Consider the following 15,701-nt stretch of genomic DNA (forward strand, 5'->3'; position numbering starts at 1 on the left):
TATATAGATTTCTGTGGATCTTGAAAATAAATTTTGTTTCTCTAAGTATTGTTTCTTTGAGTATTGTTTCACACCTCCGAGATTAAAAAATCTGAATATTCTTTTTTCGATTTATTAGTCTTCATTGATTAACGATCTTCGTTTAAATATGACTGATTTATTTATTGATTTCCTTATTCAACCTTTGTTTGGTGTCGTTTTCCATCTTATACATGCATTGATCATATCTTCAATGTATTGATCTAGGTAATTAATTTTGACTATCAGCCTACTTATTACTTTTTTGTAAATTTCAATAGAATAATGATTTGAAATTTGCTTTATGTGAATACCTTTCATATATCTTGTTAACATTGTTCTCTTCTTGTCACTAAATCGATTTCTGTATTTGCAACAAAATTATTAATTGATTAATTTAACTTCAAAAAGGTATAAAACTCATATAAAATGTAGTAACATGGCCATAGATTTACACTCAAACATCATCTGGTTTGTTTTGTTTCATCTTCCTCATTTTATTTTATATTTTGATAAGCCTTTAAACTTATAATTTCTACTCCCTTTTTTATTGTTTGATTAGTGACTTCACTAAATTTTTATTGTTTAATTATACTTCTAAATTTCTACAAGAATCAGTTACAAATCATTGTTTCAAATTGTTGTGTTTTATTTATTTATTTATTATTATTAATCATAGGTTGGTGTTTTGATACAACAATATTCGTTGGTATTTATAGTTGAATTCTATCTGTAGATACAATTGGATATGATTCTAATATATACTGTGATTTGTGAAATGTAATTTGAAGCAAGATCGCCCTTAAATTTATAGCTCATATTTTGATAAAAGCATAAGATTGATATAACAGAAGCATACAAGAAGAAGAAGTTGCTTCATGTTGATCTTTGTCCAATGAAAAGTTGTGCCATATGTAGATGCCTCACCAAAACACCAAATATATGTTCTTTTAAATCTAATTGACAATAATTTGTCATTGTAAAACTTTTTTTTCTTAAATTGAAGCATATTCTTTCTCATTGATGTTTCTTTAGGAATTGCTTATGTTCCTATAATGTTATGTTGAATTTGGTTGAATATGTAGAGTTGTCTCATTAGTTTAATGGGACTAATGTTTCGTTGGTGATTGAAACATGTATTATGCTAGAAATAGTTGAGCTTTGTATCCAAAAAAATTCTTAGATTTTGTAAAAGGAAAAGGCATGAATCTTTGATATGCTTTTAAGACCATTAGCTAGAAGTTCATTTTATAATTGCGTTGACAGCTTTGCTTTTTAAATAAAGCAAAAGAGGGGGCACGTTAACAGTAAAAAATGGTCATTCATAAATATTGAATTCTTTTGACTTTCTAGGATCATCAGTATTAAAATGCAGCGATACCATTAGAAAAATATGATTTGAAGGATAAAGATAAAATTGTAAGAAAGTTTTCTCAGTCTCACAAATCTAATATATCATAATATAGAAAAGGTAAAAAAAAATTTTTGTAAATTAAATAAAAAAATAAACAATTAGAAAATTATAATCAATTTTCCACTCGAAAAAGTTATTTAACAATGTTAATTATTTTAAGTTTTTATTTCCCCGTGCGGCAACGCACGGGCTGACAGCCCTAGTATATTTTAATGGTAATTTTAGAAAATAAAATTAACAATAGTAATTTTGGAATAGGAAAAAAATACTAGTATTTATGTGAATTACCATACATATATATATATATATTGAATTTAAGTTATTTTTATTATTATTAGAAATAACTCTGTCTTCGTAGAACAATCTCAATATGTATAAAACAAAGAGCAACATAAAAATGAATAAACGTTTAGGTAATTAGAAACTGTGAAGACTCCTTTAAGGAGTGATGATGAGATCGATATACAAAGAGGTGATATAGTCTTTGATCTTCCCTCCAGCGAAGGTGTACCCATCTCCGTACTTATAAATCACATCTGCCAAGCGTCCATAGTTCAAAACAGGCCGTAGACCATGAAGTGGTACAAAACTGGCTTCCTTCAAGAACTCTTCGTTCATGACCTTAGACATGTGGTTGGTCATTTTCTCAAACTCAAGACACGCTTTTGCCTCAGTTACTCCATATTGCTTTGTGTAACAGTTGATCCCATTTGCAACATCTCCTCTCTTCATCTCCTCCTGATACAAATTCACCATATTTATATTAGCCTTTTCTCATATACATATGATTTTAATAAGACTTTCTCTCTATGTGTGGATGATACCTTAAAGGTAGAAATATCATCTCTGAGACGAGATTTCACAAAAAGAGCTTGGTTGAGTTTTGGTCTTGCCCTCAGCCATTCATAAATTTCGTCTCCCGCAATATCTCCCATAGCGATGAAGGTGATTGCTAGCATCACTTCACCTGCTGTCGAAGACATCCCAACCTCTATGTACTCTTCATAGCTTGGTACATACCCTGTCTTTGACCATTCGGCTTCTTGCAGGTACCCTTTCATGGCTATCTTGAGCTGCAAAAACGTTATATAAATACATACAAGTTACACGTAACCTTTAATTAGCTTAATGATCTAGGAAAAAAATCCACATGAAATTCAAGCATATAGAGAAGATGAGCATGCATTTTCAACATTAGTTATTATCTTTTTCTACGTAATAAGGTTTTTTAATAAATCAATGAAACAGTAGTACCTGCTCATATGCGTATTGCATAGTAAAAGATCTTCTTTCTGAACTCACATTTTCGCCGAGTTCTTTAAAGAAGTCGAACATTGTTCTGAAGACAATTTTGAGATAGTCCGGTAGTACATCTAACTTGTCATAATCCCACCTTTAATTTCCATATACAATTTCTCAACTATTAGGGATCAAATGTAACGATTTATATAATAATTAATAAATAACAATCTATATACATTAGGAACCAATTTAATTTTTTTTTTATAACATTCGATTATTAATTAGGATCCTGTATAATATTTGTTACGTACCTTTCAACGGATTGAACGAGGCTCTTAACTTCGTCAAGAGTACCATATACATCAAATGTGTTATCCAAGATATCAAATAAAATGATGGCTTTGGCTACCATGATCCGCGCAGCTGAATATCGTGGCTCGTAATAAATCCCAGTCGCCCAGAAATAAGGCTCCACCAATCTCTCTCTGAAGTAATTTGGTATCTTAGATACTAGATCTAGCTCCCTCCACCATCTGCATACATACATCTAATATTAGTCGTATAAAAGTAAAACTATCATTAAGTAGTATATATATGTATATGAAGCATTATTAATAATAATACATACGCTGTTATAGTTTTCAGATCTTGAATGTAATGCAGCTGCATGAACCTAAAGTTGAGCTTGGCCAACTTGAGTAACATTTCATGGTGATCAGTTTCTAGTTCGTAGAAGCCAATATACTCCCTTGCCACCAATACTTCCAAATTTAAATTCTGAGGTATATGTAAAGCAGCTTGTATGAGCTTAGTGAGATGTGGATGATGTTTGGCTTTGTCGCCTACCACAAATAACTCCAAGTGTTTTTGCGTGAAACTCATTGCTTCTTCAAGTATATCTTCTGTCGTTATCCCAAAGTGCGACGCTTCGTAGAAGCTTAGCATTCCTCTTACATCATCAGTTAGACATTTCTTAAAATCTCCATCATCTCCTTTGAACTTGTTGAATATATCTACGTTACATATTTGTATTTATATGTAAGTATGAAATATTTATACGACTGTAATTAAACCTTTAAGGTCTTTCTTTGACGAACCAGTAGCAGGTGAAAAAGAAGGGACCGTTGAGTTTCTGAAGTCGGAGAAGCCGTGAAAGTGTTTTGGGTTTCTGAAGCTTTTTGATGTTATGGAGCTTGTCTCAAACACAAAATTGGGCCCTTCTATAAGTTTTTTAAAATAAATGGGCCTTAAACCTTTCTAAAGTCTTATACCGAGGCCTACTCTTTGGTACCATGACGAAAAAGAAAGAAATAAGACGAAAAATTTACCATTTGTTGAAATTAAGATATGGTTCGATGTTTTGTTGAAATTACCTAAGGATTTGGTCATTCCAACAATCCTTGGTTTTCTAGTCAGACTCTGAGAGGATTTATTATGTCTGAGTGATTAGATTACCTTTAGTTCTTTCTCAGTAGCAATGTCATGAGATATGATAAACTTTTTCACTCTATCGATTGGATCTCGCACCTAAAGTCATAAGATACAAGTATACTTATTATAAAGTTGAAACTCTAATGACTGAGCAGTGTTATTAGGAAAGAAGATAGTAACTAACCTGCCTCACGCCTGAGATCTCATCACGTGTACGGTAAGTGCTTCCTGGTTCTGACATAGAGTGACCATGGTACCTATACGTGTCCATCTCAAGGATCTGCTCAAACAAAGGTAACGTATGATGGTCATTCCCCATAAAATTCAACACTTCCAGGGTCAATAAAATTCAAGACAGTGCAACAAAAACTTCCTCCAATTATTTGTGGATTCTTCAACTCAATTCAAGTGTAGAGCCTTTCTTGATTCAGCTTCTCAGTTCCCTCTTTAAACAACTCTCCTGTATGTCAAAACGCAAAAATTAGATCAAAGAGCATTGATTATTTTCTTCTTTTAATTGAAGGAACTGTTCTTGTCTCTAAATGTTGTTTTCTAGTAACATATTTCCTTAAACACTCATAGACAACAAACAAATAAAAGGAGGACGTTTTTGGTCTTCTGAATATGAAAAACGTCTTTCTCTTTGTCAAAGTATAATTTTAAAAGCACAAAATTTGGTATGCCTCGAACTTGGGATAACAACAGAAAACGAAAAGAGAAGAGACATCAAAGAGCTGTGTTTACTTTACTACTAGTGGCGTTGTTTGTTTTCTACACCGAGCTGTCGGAATGTAGTAAATAAAGAAGCAAGTGGGAGAGGTGAAGACAAAAAAAACTCACTGAACCCGTGTTGTACTCGCCACGCAAAGGCATAATTTTGAAATTCGTAAAATCATAAACTGTGTCACACACCAAACAACACTTTTATAATACACAAAAAAAAAGCATCTCTATCTTTAGCTTCTCCGTCCGTATCCAAGACGACATCATTGTTCCACCACCTAACTCCATTTATTTTGCTTTCTCTGTCCGTATCCAAGACTACTACTACCACCAGTATCAAGCTTTCTTGATAATAATTGTATGTTAAGAAAAAAAAAAAAAAAAAAGGAAATGGGAAGTGTTAATGCTTATGCTTTGATTGAGCTTCTCGCCACGAAGTTTTGTGTTTCTATCTGTTTGGTTGGTTTGTTTTATTTCTTGCATGAACATGGCAGACAAATTATAGTGATAATAAAATTCAAAGAAACTCAAAGTGATCATAAGAGGGTTGGTTCTTTATTCCCTTTCGTGGCCACAATGTTTGGTATTTGGTAGTCGGACACACCAATTGAAACCTAACATTAGTTAACTCATACTAAACATGTCTTAGTTTGATACTACATAGTTCGTCGTTTTATATTCGCAGCACTAACGAAAAAAAATTCGTTTTTAGCTATTTGAGTGGTACTACGCACTAGTCACACACTCAAATTCTACAAAACGTTGACAAAAAAAAAAAAAAAAGGAAAAAACATTTTATTAAATCAAATGGCACCACCACATAACGAGAATATTCGTAGTGAGACACGTTCCTTACTCGTTATACCAACAACAAAAATGTTAAAACATATAAACAAATATATATATACATAAACTCTTTAGATTCATTTTTTTTTTTGTCAACTTTTATCATTAAACTTTAAAATCCATAAAGGGTTACAACATCAAGGAGCCCATTACATGATATTAAAGCCCAATTAACCCACTAAAACATTACAGCTAATTAAACAAAATAGGTTAACTAGGACACGTATGTGAACACGTGTAGATACTCAAAGTGGTGTGGAAGAACACTCCATTACTCATCACCGCCTTTCACACCGGAACTGAAATAATGGCTAGATCTAGATTTTCCAGCGAGCAAATCACCTTTTTGAGCACGAAGATCTATCATATTTCAGTTTTGGACTCCAAATTCGTCAAAGATCTTTTGCAGCTTTCTCCGAACATAAGGAAACAGAGAGCTTTGAATCTTCAGAGCAGTTAATTCTTGGAAGACATAAGGAGAAGGTGAGATTTCAGATTAGTCGCAAAACACGCTCTCCTAATCCGTTCTTCACCAACTAATGAATTCCATTCACCACGATTTACAAACTCAAAGAGAAACCGTCATCCCTTGCCGAGTATACGGCTTCCACATGGGTATGAGGATTTACTCTCCTCTTGATTGAAATCGAGCAGCCTAATGATTCAAAAATCTCTGTATCACCTCTCGGCTTCAATCTCCTTAACATAAAAGAGATTTATCTTGCTCTGCAAAAGGAAGATAAAGACTAAAAACTTACAGAATTACCATAAAAACTAAGAGAAACTCGCATCTAGGCGAGAGAGATAATCCGGATATAACCGGAACAAAAAACCGACAGAAACTCGTCGGAAAATAGTACTTAAGCTTTCCCTCTCTGAAAGATCCGAGAGAGATAAGAGAGAGAAAGCTCTTGTCCCAAACTTAGTTATTGTTTTGTCGACAATAAACTCTTTAGATTCATTTTCTTCCAATATTTACATAAACTTAATTTGTTAAAATCTGGAAATCCATATTTAAAAATTACTAGTAAAATCATTTTTCTTTTCGTTTTTGGAAATATTATATGCGTTAAGAAATTACAGCTCAGAAAACAAGCGTGCGGCGCACGTGAGAAAGTTGAGTTAGCTAATCAAACCAATCAAAAAGCTTCTCATCGTTAAATCTTAACCGTCCATCTTTGTATCGAGCAAGCCCATACAACTTTTAAAGAAGCAAATCCAGCTGGTTCCATCGAGTTCACAGCTGGCACAAACCGATCACAAGTTCCAAAAGCTCCCTCCCACATTAAATTTTCACTCTTACGGTACACCAACACACAGACAATAATTTTAATTACCCAAAAAATATTATTAATCCCATCAGTTAGAATAGGTAATTACGTTGGGACTGATCTCATTAAACACACCTTTCTCTAAAAACCTAATAAACATTTAACGACTAAACGAACATCAAATCCTCCACGCGGTTTCAAAACGCGTGTAATCCAAATCTCTCTCTCTTAACTCTTTATCTCTTAAAAGCCAAATAAAGAGAGACTTGGCTTCTTCTTCTTCTTCTTCTTCTTCTTCTTCTTGAACTCTTTGGAGTAATTTATCTCCACCAGCTTCACAGTTCTTGAAAATGCTATACCAGTAGCAGAAATTAAAGTATAGATCTTTACAGCAAATCGCGTTTTCGAAAAATGCGGTTGCGTTTTCAGATGAAATCCGCAGTTTTAGCGTTTGTTTTCTTCTTGGTGATTATTCCACAGTTTACCGTCGGAATACGGATGATTCCGGGGAGGATCTCAGCCGTCTCCGCCGCCGTGGGAAATGGATTTGATTTTGGTCCGTTCGCGGAAGCTCCCGAGTACAGAAACGGCAAGGAGTGCGCGTCTCAATCGTCCAACAGAGAGAACTTCGTGTCGTCTTGCGATGTTTCGTTAGTTCATGTAGCTATGACGCTTGACTCAGAGTACTTGCGTGGCTCAATCGCGGCCGTTCATTCTATGCTCCGCCACGCGTCGTGTCCAGAGAACGTTTTCTTCCATTTCATCGCTGCCGAGTTTGACCCGGCGAGTCCACGCGTTCTGAGTCAACTCGTCCGATCTACGTTCCCGTCGCTTAACTTCAAAGTCTACATTTTTCGGGAAGATACAGTGATCAACCTCATCTCTTCTTCGATCCGACAAGCCCTTGAGAATCCATTGAACTACGCTCGGAACTACCTCGGAGACATACTCGATCAGTGCGTGGACCGAGTCATTTACCTAGACTCGGACATCATCGTGGTCGACGATATCACGAAGCTTTGGAACACGACTTTAACAGGGTCACGAATCATCGGAGCTCCGGAGTATTGTCACGCTAACTTCACAAAGTACTTCACTTCAGGGTTCTGGTCCGACCCGGCTTTACCCGGAGTCTTCTCGGGTCGAAAGCCTTGTTATTTCAACACGGGGGTGATGGTGATGGATCTAGTTAGATGGAGAGAAGGTAATTACAGAGAAAAGCTTGAAACTTGGATGCAAATTCAGAAGAAAAAGAGAATCTACGATTTGGGTTCTTTGCCTCCGTTTCTTCTAGTCTTTGCTGGTGACGTTGAAGCAATTGATCATAGGTGGAACCAACATGGATTAGGAGGAGACAATGTACGAGGAAGCTGTAGGTCTTTGCACAAAGGTCCAGTGAGTTTGTTGCATTGGAGCGGGAAAGGTAAGCCATGGGTGAGGCTTGATGAGAAGAGACCTTGTCCGTTGGATCATCTATGGGAACCGTATGATTTATATGAGCATAAGATTGAGAGAGCTAAAGATCAGGCTTTGCTTGGGTTCTCTTCTTTGTCAGAGTTAACAGAAGATTCAAGCTTTTTGTGAAGAGTGTTGTAAGTCAAAACATCATTCGTTTACTTGTTTTTTTTGTAGTTTAAGGTATTACAAATACATTGTTGAGAGTTGAGAGATATATATTTTTTGACTGTTGGTGGTGTAAAAATTGACTAGTGAGAGAAGAGTTTGTAGAAGCCATTGATGAGGACTAGCTATAGGAGAATTCTTTTTGTAGAATTGTATTTTGTTATGTTCTTTACCCTATATGGTTCTGTTGATCTCAATTGTCTGTGTTGAGTGACTTTTCAAGAATATGTAGCAAGTGTTGTTTTAGCATGAAATAAAATCCAAATTTGTCAAGCTTCTTCATTGTAGATTTCATATAAGGCTCTTTCTCAATATGGTTACTTGCTAAGGTGAAGAAAAGAGTTGGTTGAATCTGGACTGTAGTAATGAAGCAGAGTGAAATAAGAGAAGAAGAATGAAGTTCAGGTACATTACTCATTACGTTTATTTGAATCTCTGGTGATATTTAAGTCTTTGGCTCCTAGGAATTATTAATTCTCAAACTGTATAAACACAATTGTAAGATGCACAAAGCTTATGCCTTCAAGTCTTTTACTCCATAGTAGTCAACATTGGTCAAACTTTTGCGAGTTCATATCAAAAATGAAGAACTCATCTGAAAAATGATAGATTTGGGCTATTAATGGGCTGTGAAGATTTGGGATATTAGTTCTTTCTCAAAGCCTTTTAAATAGATTTAAATGGAGACATAGGTTGGCATGATACTGATTAAGGTCTGTGAAGATTTGGCTACTCGGGTCTTAAACTGAAACTTAATCGGTACATTGATTATGATCGAGATCGTCTAACAACAGGTAACAACTAACCTTTCTTTAATATTGATGATAATAGATGGGACTTACGTTTTGTGTTTCGACCAAAAGTATAAAGTACATTTGTATTACAGTATATGCTCTCTTGTATAGTACATTGCTTTTGTATAGCTTAATTAGAGTCTGTATAAGTTGAGATTAGCTGGTATAGAGGCTTTGGTTTAGGCCTGGTCATATGTATATAAACCCCCAATTGTACATTTTACATAATTAATGAGAATGAGATTCTTTTACTAATAATTTGACTTTTGATTATTACCAAACCATTATTAGCGACCAAAACTAGCCAGTTAACATACAACAGTTAACAAATCTCTTTTGTCCGCCGCTTAATAGTCAGAACTGTACTAATATCCTCTACTCTAGTCCCTTTTGGTTCGGTCATAAGTTCTCACTTCTAAACACTTCTTTAGTTGAAGACAAAAAAAAAACACTTCTTTAGTTTACTTAGCTTCCGACAAAGGTCCCACCTCCTTGTCTTCGTTGCTCCATCCTTCTGTCTGATTCTGATCTAATCTCTTCTTATTTCACTTCGTCTCTCTCTCTTTCTATCTCCCAATATCTGAGTTGGGTATTCGTTACTATTATTTTTTGATTCGTCTTCTTCTTGTGTTTTTACTTTCTCCCAAAAGTATCGAACTTTGAAAAGGCATTGGTGAAAATCTTTACTTTGACAAGTGTTTGTTACACTATTTTGGAATCAACACGATTTTTGTGGGCTATCTTCACTTTTTCAGGTAAGCTTATAAGATTCTCTTTCTAAATTCTCTTTTTTTCTTTTTTTTTTTTCTTTTTGGATTTGAAATGATTACTTTCCTTTGCTTAGTGTCAATAATTGATAAGGGTTTGGCTCTATTCTTTACTTGTTCAATTATTGAAGCTTACTCAATCAGTTTTACTTTCAGAAGAATTTTAGTTTGCTCACCTAAGAGGGTTTTCGATTCAGTGATTAAGATTATTAAAAAAATGCTGAAGGTGAAAGAGTCTATTAATTAGTCTGCTATGTGCATTACAGTGAACCCTAAATGATTGGATGTTACAATTGGTATTGTTTTAGTCCAAATCCAAGTTGATGCTGTTTTGTTCTTAGCTTCTTCAAGTTTGAAAATGATAAGAGTTTCTTGTGTTCCGTGTGGATTAGGATTCTTTCTGATGAGCATTAATGATTAGATATGGAAGTTGGTATCGCCAGTAGTGAAGATAAGGTAATACCCATTTGACTACGTCAACTTGCTCTGCTGTGTTTGTTTTTTAGATTTATTCTTACATTATGACAAAGGTCTATTAACATTACCGTTAATGTCCATGATCTGTTCTGTTCTGTTTGTGTGTGGTTGTCATGCTTTAAAATGGCCTGTTTGTTGATGAATAAACAGATAATGACCGCTGATTCATCGAATCAAGAACTGCAAGTGTCTGTTTCGTTTGGTAAGTTTGAGAATGATTCACTTTCGTGGGAGAAATTTTCGTCTTTCTCTCCAAACAAGTACTTGGAAGAAGTGGAGAAGTGCGCAATGCCAGGATCAGTAGCTCAGAAGAAAGCTTATTTCGAATCACATTACAAGAAGATCGCTGAGAGGAGAGCCGATATCATCACGGAGCAGGAGAAACTATTGGAGAGGAATGCATCTTTCAGGCCGAGTGTTCAGCACCGAGAAAAAGCTTACGACAGTGACAATGACGAGGCAGTGATGATTGAGTCTAGTGCTTGTTATGGATCTAATGGTGAAAGTACTTCAGAAAAAGATAATCTTGTTGCCAGCAGTGCCACTGAGGTGAATGAAATGTTTATCCATGAGCTTCTTGAAGAAACCATGGACTTCGAGGAATGTCAAAGCTCGGCTGATGCAGGGCACGATCTGAATACCTTGAAGTTGGAGAAACTTGAAGAGATTGTCCAAGTGGAGGATAAAGAGAAACCAGAAGAAGTTGTTTGTATGAAGGAAGATATAAAAGAAGAAGTGAAAGAAGATATTTCATCAAAGGATATACGTGAAAAGATTGAAACACCAATGAGGGAGACAAAGAAACAGAAAGATCATAATCCAATCAAGAAGACAGATAAAAATGTGCAAACAAACCATATGAGAGGCTCTCCCAAGGTAGATACCATATGCTTCCGTAATAATTACATGTGTGGCGTTTCATATTTCTTTCAAATAACTGTGACCTGATCTTACAGCCTAATCAGTTGACCAAGAACCAGATCACGAGCAAGGTTGTAACCAGTAGGAAAACTCAACCAAGCAAGGAGAAAAACGTGATAAAAGCAACAAATAAAGCAGCATCACCTGTCTCAAAGGCTTCAGGGTTTTCAACTCCAAGAGTGTCCAAGCCACCTTCAACAATCAGTTCAATCTCTACTTCTCGCCCTTCAGTAAAGAAGGAACATGTCTCAACATTACCGAGAAAGAAACAGACCGCTCCAAAGTCATTGCAAGTTCCTCTTAATCCAGATCAGTCAGGTTCCGATCCCACTGCTCTAGCAACAACAAGAAAGTCCTTGATTATGGAACGTATGGGAGATAAAGACATCGTAAGACGTGCATTTAAGACTTTTCAGAAGAGTTTTGACCAATTGAAACCTTCTGGTGATGAACAAGATACAACTCCAAAGCAGGTATAGTCTAATAATATTTCACCAAGTGATAAAATACTGCGGTTAATAACTAACATTGATTATTCTACCAATTTTTTACACCAGGTTCCTGCAAAGGCAACTGCTGTTTCGAGGTTAGCTACTAGTAGTCAGAAAAACAGCAGGTATAACTAGGATTTATGCTCTCTTTTTTGTTCTATATCTCCTTTCTTACTTTGAAACCCAATTTGCTCATCCATCAGCATCTAGATTTTTTCTATAACTCAGCATGTCTTGTCTGATTCCTAAATTTGTGTTCCTGTCCTGAAATAGACTTACAAAGCCAGATGGAACGGAGAGAAAAAGTTCGAACTCTCACCGTTCTTCATCTTTTGCATCAAAAAGCAGCGGAACAACAGAGAAACAGAAGGAGGTAACAATTAACATGTCTGATAAGCATACTAAACTGTCTCCACCTTTTTCCTCTGATATAATAACACGACGAAGGTTTAATAATTCCTTGATAGCTAATATTTCTTTTCTAAATCAGCCTTCCAGGTTTAGTGCAAGAGCTGTAGAGAGGATACAGTTACAGGCCAAACCAAAGGTATTACTCATGAGGAAGTTTCTAGTTTTAAAGCCTCAGAAGAAAAACTTGTTGCAATACTTTTCATTAGTGCTGTGTATGATCTCTGAGCATTACTGTCTAATATCAGGCAGAAGCAACCAATGTGAAAACTCGGAGACAAAGTCTAGATCCAAAAGCAAAAACCATGCAAGGACCCTTCCCAAAAGACTCTTTACACAAAGTACTATGATGTGGCAGTCATCATTTCAAGAACCTTACTGTAACTGATGAGTATTGTTTTTGTCTAATATCCTGGAGGGCTCCATGGTACTGAGTCTGAAGTGCAAAGCCAAGAGCTCCACCAACATTTTTTCAGAAAAAAAAAAAAGATATATATCTCATAAATTTCAGGCAGCACTTAAGAGGTAAAGATTCAATAAAGTTTCCAGTGTTAGTGATGTGAGTGAAAGTATTACTACTACAGTCTTCTGTAAATTTATCTGTATAGAGTTCTGTAAACGTGAGGATGATGCTGTTAACATACTTGAATATCAATCATATTATTTCTCCTGGAATTGCTGTTTTTATATATCCGTCTTACTCTTACACATTTGCAAACTTATTACAATCATCTTTAGACTTATATTTCAAATAGAATTCAAGAACCTACAAGACCATAGGGGTTTCTTTTAGCGTCCATGAGAGACGAAAGATTCAGTGAAGGTCAAGGGAGCAATGGAACTGGACTCAGGAGAATCAGCTGGTTCACCTGAGATTTCAAGACCTGGATAAACTTCTCGAGCTTGGACAATGTCAAGTAAGTTATCAGGAAGCTGAGCCATACTGTTCAATAATTGAATGACCCTGGACATGTTTGGTCTGATGGCTGCTACCGGATGTGAACAAAGTAAGCCGAGTTTCAGAACGAGTGCTGCTTGCTCCTCGACATACTCCTGTCCAATCTTATGATCAAGAACTTGCATGATATCTCCATTCTCCCAGCACTCTAGCACCCAATCAGTCAATACCATCTCGCTTTGTGATGCTCGTGGCAATATGGGTTTTCGCCCGCAAGCAATCTCTAGCATCACTACTCCGAGTGCAAATACATCTGACCTTGTACTTGCCTTTCCTGTTCTTGAGAGCTCAGGTGATATATACCCTAGTGTACCTTTAAAATAACAATATTATGAGTGAGGATATCTTTTGGGGGATAAGTCTTCAATACAAATAAGCAGAATGTTTGAAGGTACCTGCCACATGAGAGGTCTGAGGATCAATCCCGTGATCGCAGAGCTTTGCGAGACCAAAGTCACCAAGTTTAGCTTTCATATTTTCGTCAAGAAGGATGTTGGCTGGCTTAATGTCCCTGTGGATAATGACCTGCACCCATTGCTGGTGCAAATAGCAGAGTCCATAAGCTACGTCTCTGATGATCTTGAATCTTTGTGACCAATCAAGATTTCCAGTTTGTTGGTGGTAAAGAAACTTATCAAGACTTCCTTTGGGCATACAATCATACACCAAGTAGAGTTCACCTTTGTGTCTGCAGTAGCCCTGTAGCCGAACTAAGTTAGGATGTCTGAGTCTGCCAATGGTTGCAATCTCAGCAATGAACTCTCTCATGCCCTGCCTTGAATCATGAGAAACTCTCTTCACTGCAATCTCTACGTTGGAAACTGGTAATGTACCCTTATAGACTTTCCCAAATCCTCCTTTACCGAGAAGCTCAGTATCCTTGAAACCCTTTGTTGCAGTGTGTAGATCTTTGAAAGCAAACCTATGAGGACCAAACTGGACCTCCCAGTCTTCAAGAACTTCAAGTAGCTTCTTCTTTTTCAGGAAAAGCCATAAGCCGAGACTCAAGACGATAAGTATGATGATGCTGGATACTGTCAAACTGATCGTCAGAACCCCCTTCGTACTCTGGATCCATGGCTGAACAAAACGGGGAACCTTTGGCAGGCGAGAAAGGTCTATAACCGGAGCCGTCCCATTCATCTTGAACGTCCAACCCAATATATAGTGAGATGCAGTTAGTGAACCTGTGGATGAGGAGAAGCCAACATACATATACTCAAGCAAAAAGGGAGAAAGATCTTTTTGCAGAGAAAGAAGTGGAGTTGTAGGCTTAGGGACATGAATAGGATGAAGTGTGACATCAAGCTGCCTCCGTTTGCTATCATATTCAATCCACATTTGCATAGGGTCTCCACTAGCAAGCGAGAGATCTGTAAATGTACCATCATCCTTGAAATAACCTGCTGAAGTAGCTATTTCTGAAACTAAGCTGTTTATATCAATACCAACATGGTTGTTATTTATGTCATCAAATTCAGCGCTTTGGACGGTATCGAGCTCAACCGCTACTATATGACTTTTTGGATCTCCTAAGCTGCTTATGTTGAAGAGGCCAAGGTATTGGGTGGGATCAGCATAGGGCAAACCTTTCGTAGGAGAAAGGACAAAGGCCAATCCATGGCCATTAACTACTCCATAGTGTGAAACTATAGCAAAGACGAAAGTGGTGGAGAAAGAGTAGACGCTAGTACCATTTACAGCATCCTTGAATCGAAATGGGAAGTTGTAGAAAACTTGACCAGCTGTTTGTGTTGTTGAATTCGTTAGTCTGAACAAGCCGTTGCTGTTTAGATTGGCCGAACCAGCAGCATATAAGAATCCACCGAAGTCGAACTCTCCACCAGCTGGGTCTGAACCCTGGCATACTACGTTCTTGGGGAAGATCAGCAGCAACAAAAACAACACTAAAAAGAACTGAAACATGATTGATTGATAATACAAACCAAATGTTCATGCCAAGAAAGAAGAGACTCTAGCTCTAGGGGAAGTCAACGAATAGAATGGATCAATACAAAGAAGAGTTCAAGAGTGCTAAAACGGAATAATCAAATCATTTTGAGTGATATTAAATACAATTGAACCTGTACTGATACTGAGGTAATTATATATTTTCACTCTTTTTCACTCCACAAGAGTCGAGGTCAATATTTCCTGAAAAAGATTCTTGCCATTAAACCATTCTTCCAAAATAAAACATTCAGGGATCGATGTGGACAACCAGGGAAATTTCAGGTTTATTACTTTATTGATTCTTCAAACTTTTCAATGCAAATCACCAAGAACATGAAATTATCAAATCGTGCTATTTTAAAAT

At 36.4% G+C, this 15,701-nt stretch overlaps 4 protein-coding genes across 8 annotated transcripts; 2 read left to right on the plus strand and 2 right to left on the minus strand.

Moving 5' to 3' along the window:
• Positions 1 to 1,794: 1,794 nt before the first annotated feature.
• LOC17895797 (dolabella-3,7-dien-18-ol synthase TPS06) lies at positions 1,795 to 4,424 on the minus strand. Its single transcript, XM_006301300.2, has 8 exons — positions 4,290 to 4,424; positions 4,130 to 4,201; positions 3,772 to 3,931; positions 3,303 to 3,687; positions 2,986 to 3,207; positions 2,687 to 2,825; positions 2,257 to 2,505; positions 1,795 to 2,170 (listed from the first exon to the last, which is right to left on the minus strand). Exons 1-8 carry the CDS (start codon positions 4,422 to 4,424, stop codon positions 1,871 to 1,873), a joined length of 1,662 nt encoding a protein of 553 aa, XP_006301362.2. The 3' UTR covers positions 1,795 to 1,870.
• A 2,710-nt stretch (positions 4,425 to 7,134) lies between these two features.
• Positions 7,135 to 8,843, plus strand: LOC17894533 (probable galacturonosyltransferase-like 9). Its single transcript, XM_006302303.2, has one exon. It carries the CDS (start codon positions 7,357 to 7,359, stop codon positions 8,527 to 8,529), a length of 1,173 nt encoding a protein of 390 aa, XP_006302365.1. The 5' UTR covers positions 7,135 to 7,356; the 3' UTR covers positions 8,530 to 8,843.
• Positions 8,844 to 9,792: 949 nt separating this feature from the next.
• LOC17895936 (protein WVD2-like 7) lies at positions 9,793 to 13,101 on the plus strand. Of its 5 annotated transcripts, none has more exons than XM_023787585.1 (8): positions 9,793 to 10,117; positions 10,522 to 10,585; positions 10,757 to 11,482; positions 11,572 to 12,000; positions 12,085 to 12,143; positions 12,292 to 12,391; positions 12,509 to 12,565; positions 12,675 to 13,101. In XM_023787585.1, the coding sequence occupies exons 2-8, from the start codon at positions 10,553 to 10,555 to the stop codon at positions 12,774 to 12,776; spliced, it is 1,506 nt and encodes a 501-aa protein (XP_023643353.1). In that variant the 5' UTR covers positions 9,793 to 10,117; positions 10,522 to 10,552; the 3' UTR covers positions 12,777 to 13,101. The 5 variants fall into 5 exon arrangements, with proteins under 5 accessions (XP_023643353.1, XP_023643355.1, XP_023643354.1 ...); XM_023787587.1 differs by having other exon boundaries at positions 11,563 to 12,000; positions 12,292 to 12,405; positions 12,675 to 12,766; XM_006301127.2 differs by having other exon boundaries at positions 9,798 to 10,117; positions 11,563 to 12,000.
• A 66-nt stretch (positions 13,102 to 13,167) lies between these two features.
• LOC17896148 (putative L-type lectin-domain containing receptor kinase V.1) lies at positions 13,168 to 15,310 on the minus strand. Its single transcript, XM_006301515.2, has 2 exons — positions 13,780 to 15,310; positions 13,168 to 13,697 (listed from the first exon to the last, which is right to left on the minus strand). The coding sequence occupies exons 1-2, from the start codon at positions 15,308 to 15,310 to the stop codon at positions 13,216 to 13,218; spliced, it is 2,013 nt and encodes a 670-aa protein (XP_006301577.1). The 3' UTR covers positions 13,168 to 13,215.
• Positions 15,311 to 15,701: the final 391 nt, after the last annotated feature.

The sequence above is a fragment of the Capsella rubella genome, unplaced genomic scaffold (genome assembly GCF_000375325.1).
Source record: "Capsella rubella cultivar Monte Gargano unplaced genomic scaffold, Caprub1_0 scaffold_2, whole genome shotgun sequence".
Classification (NCBI taxonomy): domain Eukaryota; kingdom Viridiplantae; phylum Streptophyta; class Magnoliopsida; order Brassicales; family Brassicaceae; genus Capsella; species Capsella rubella.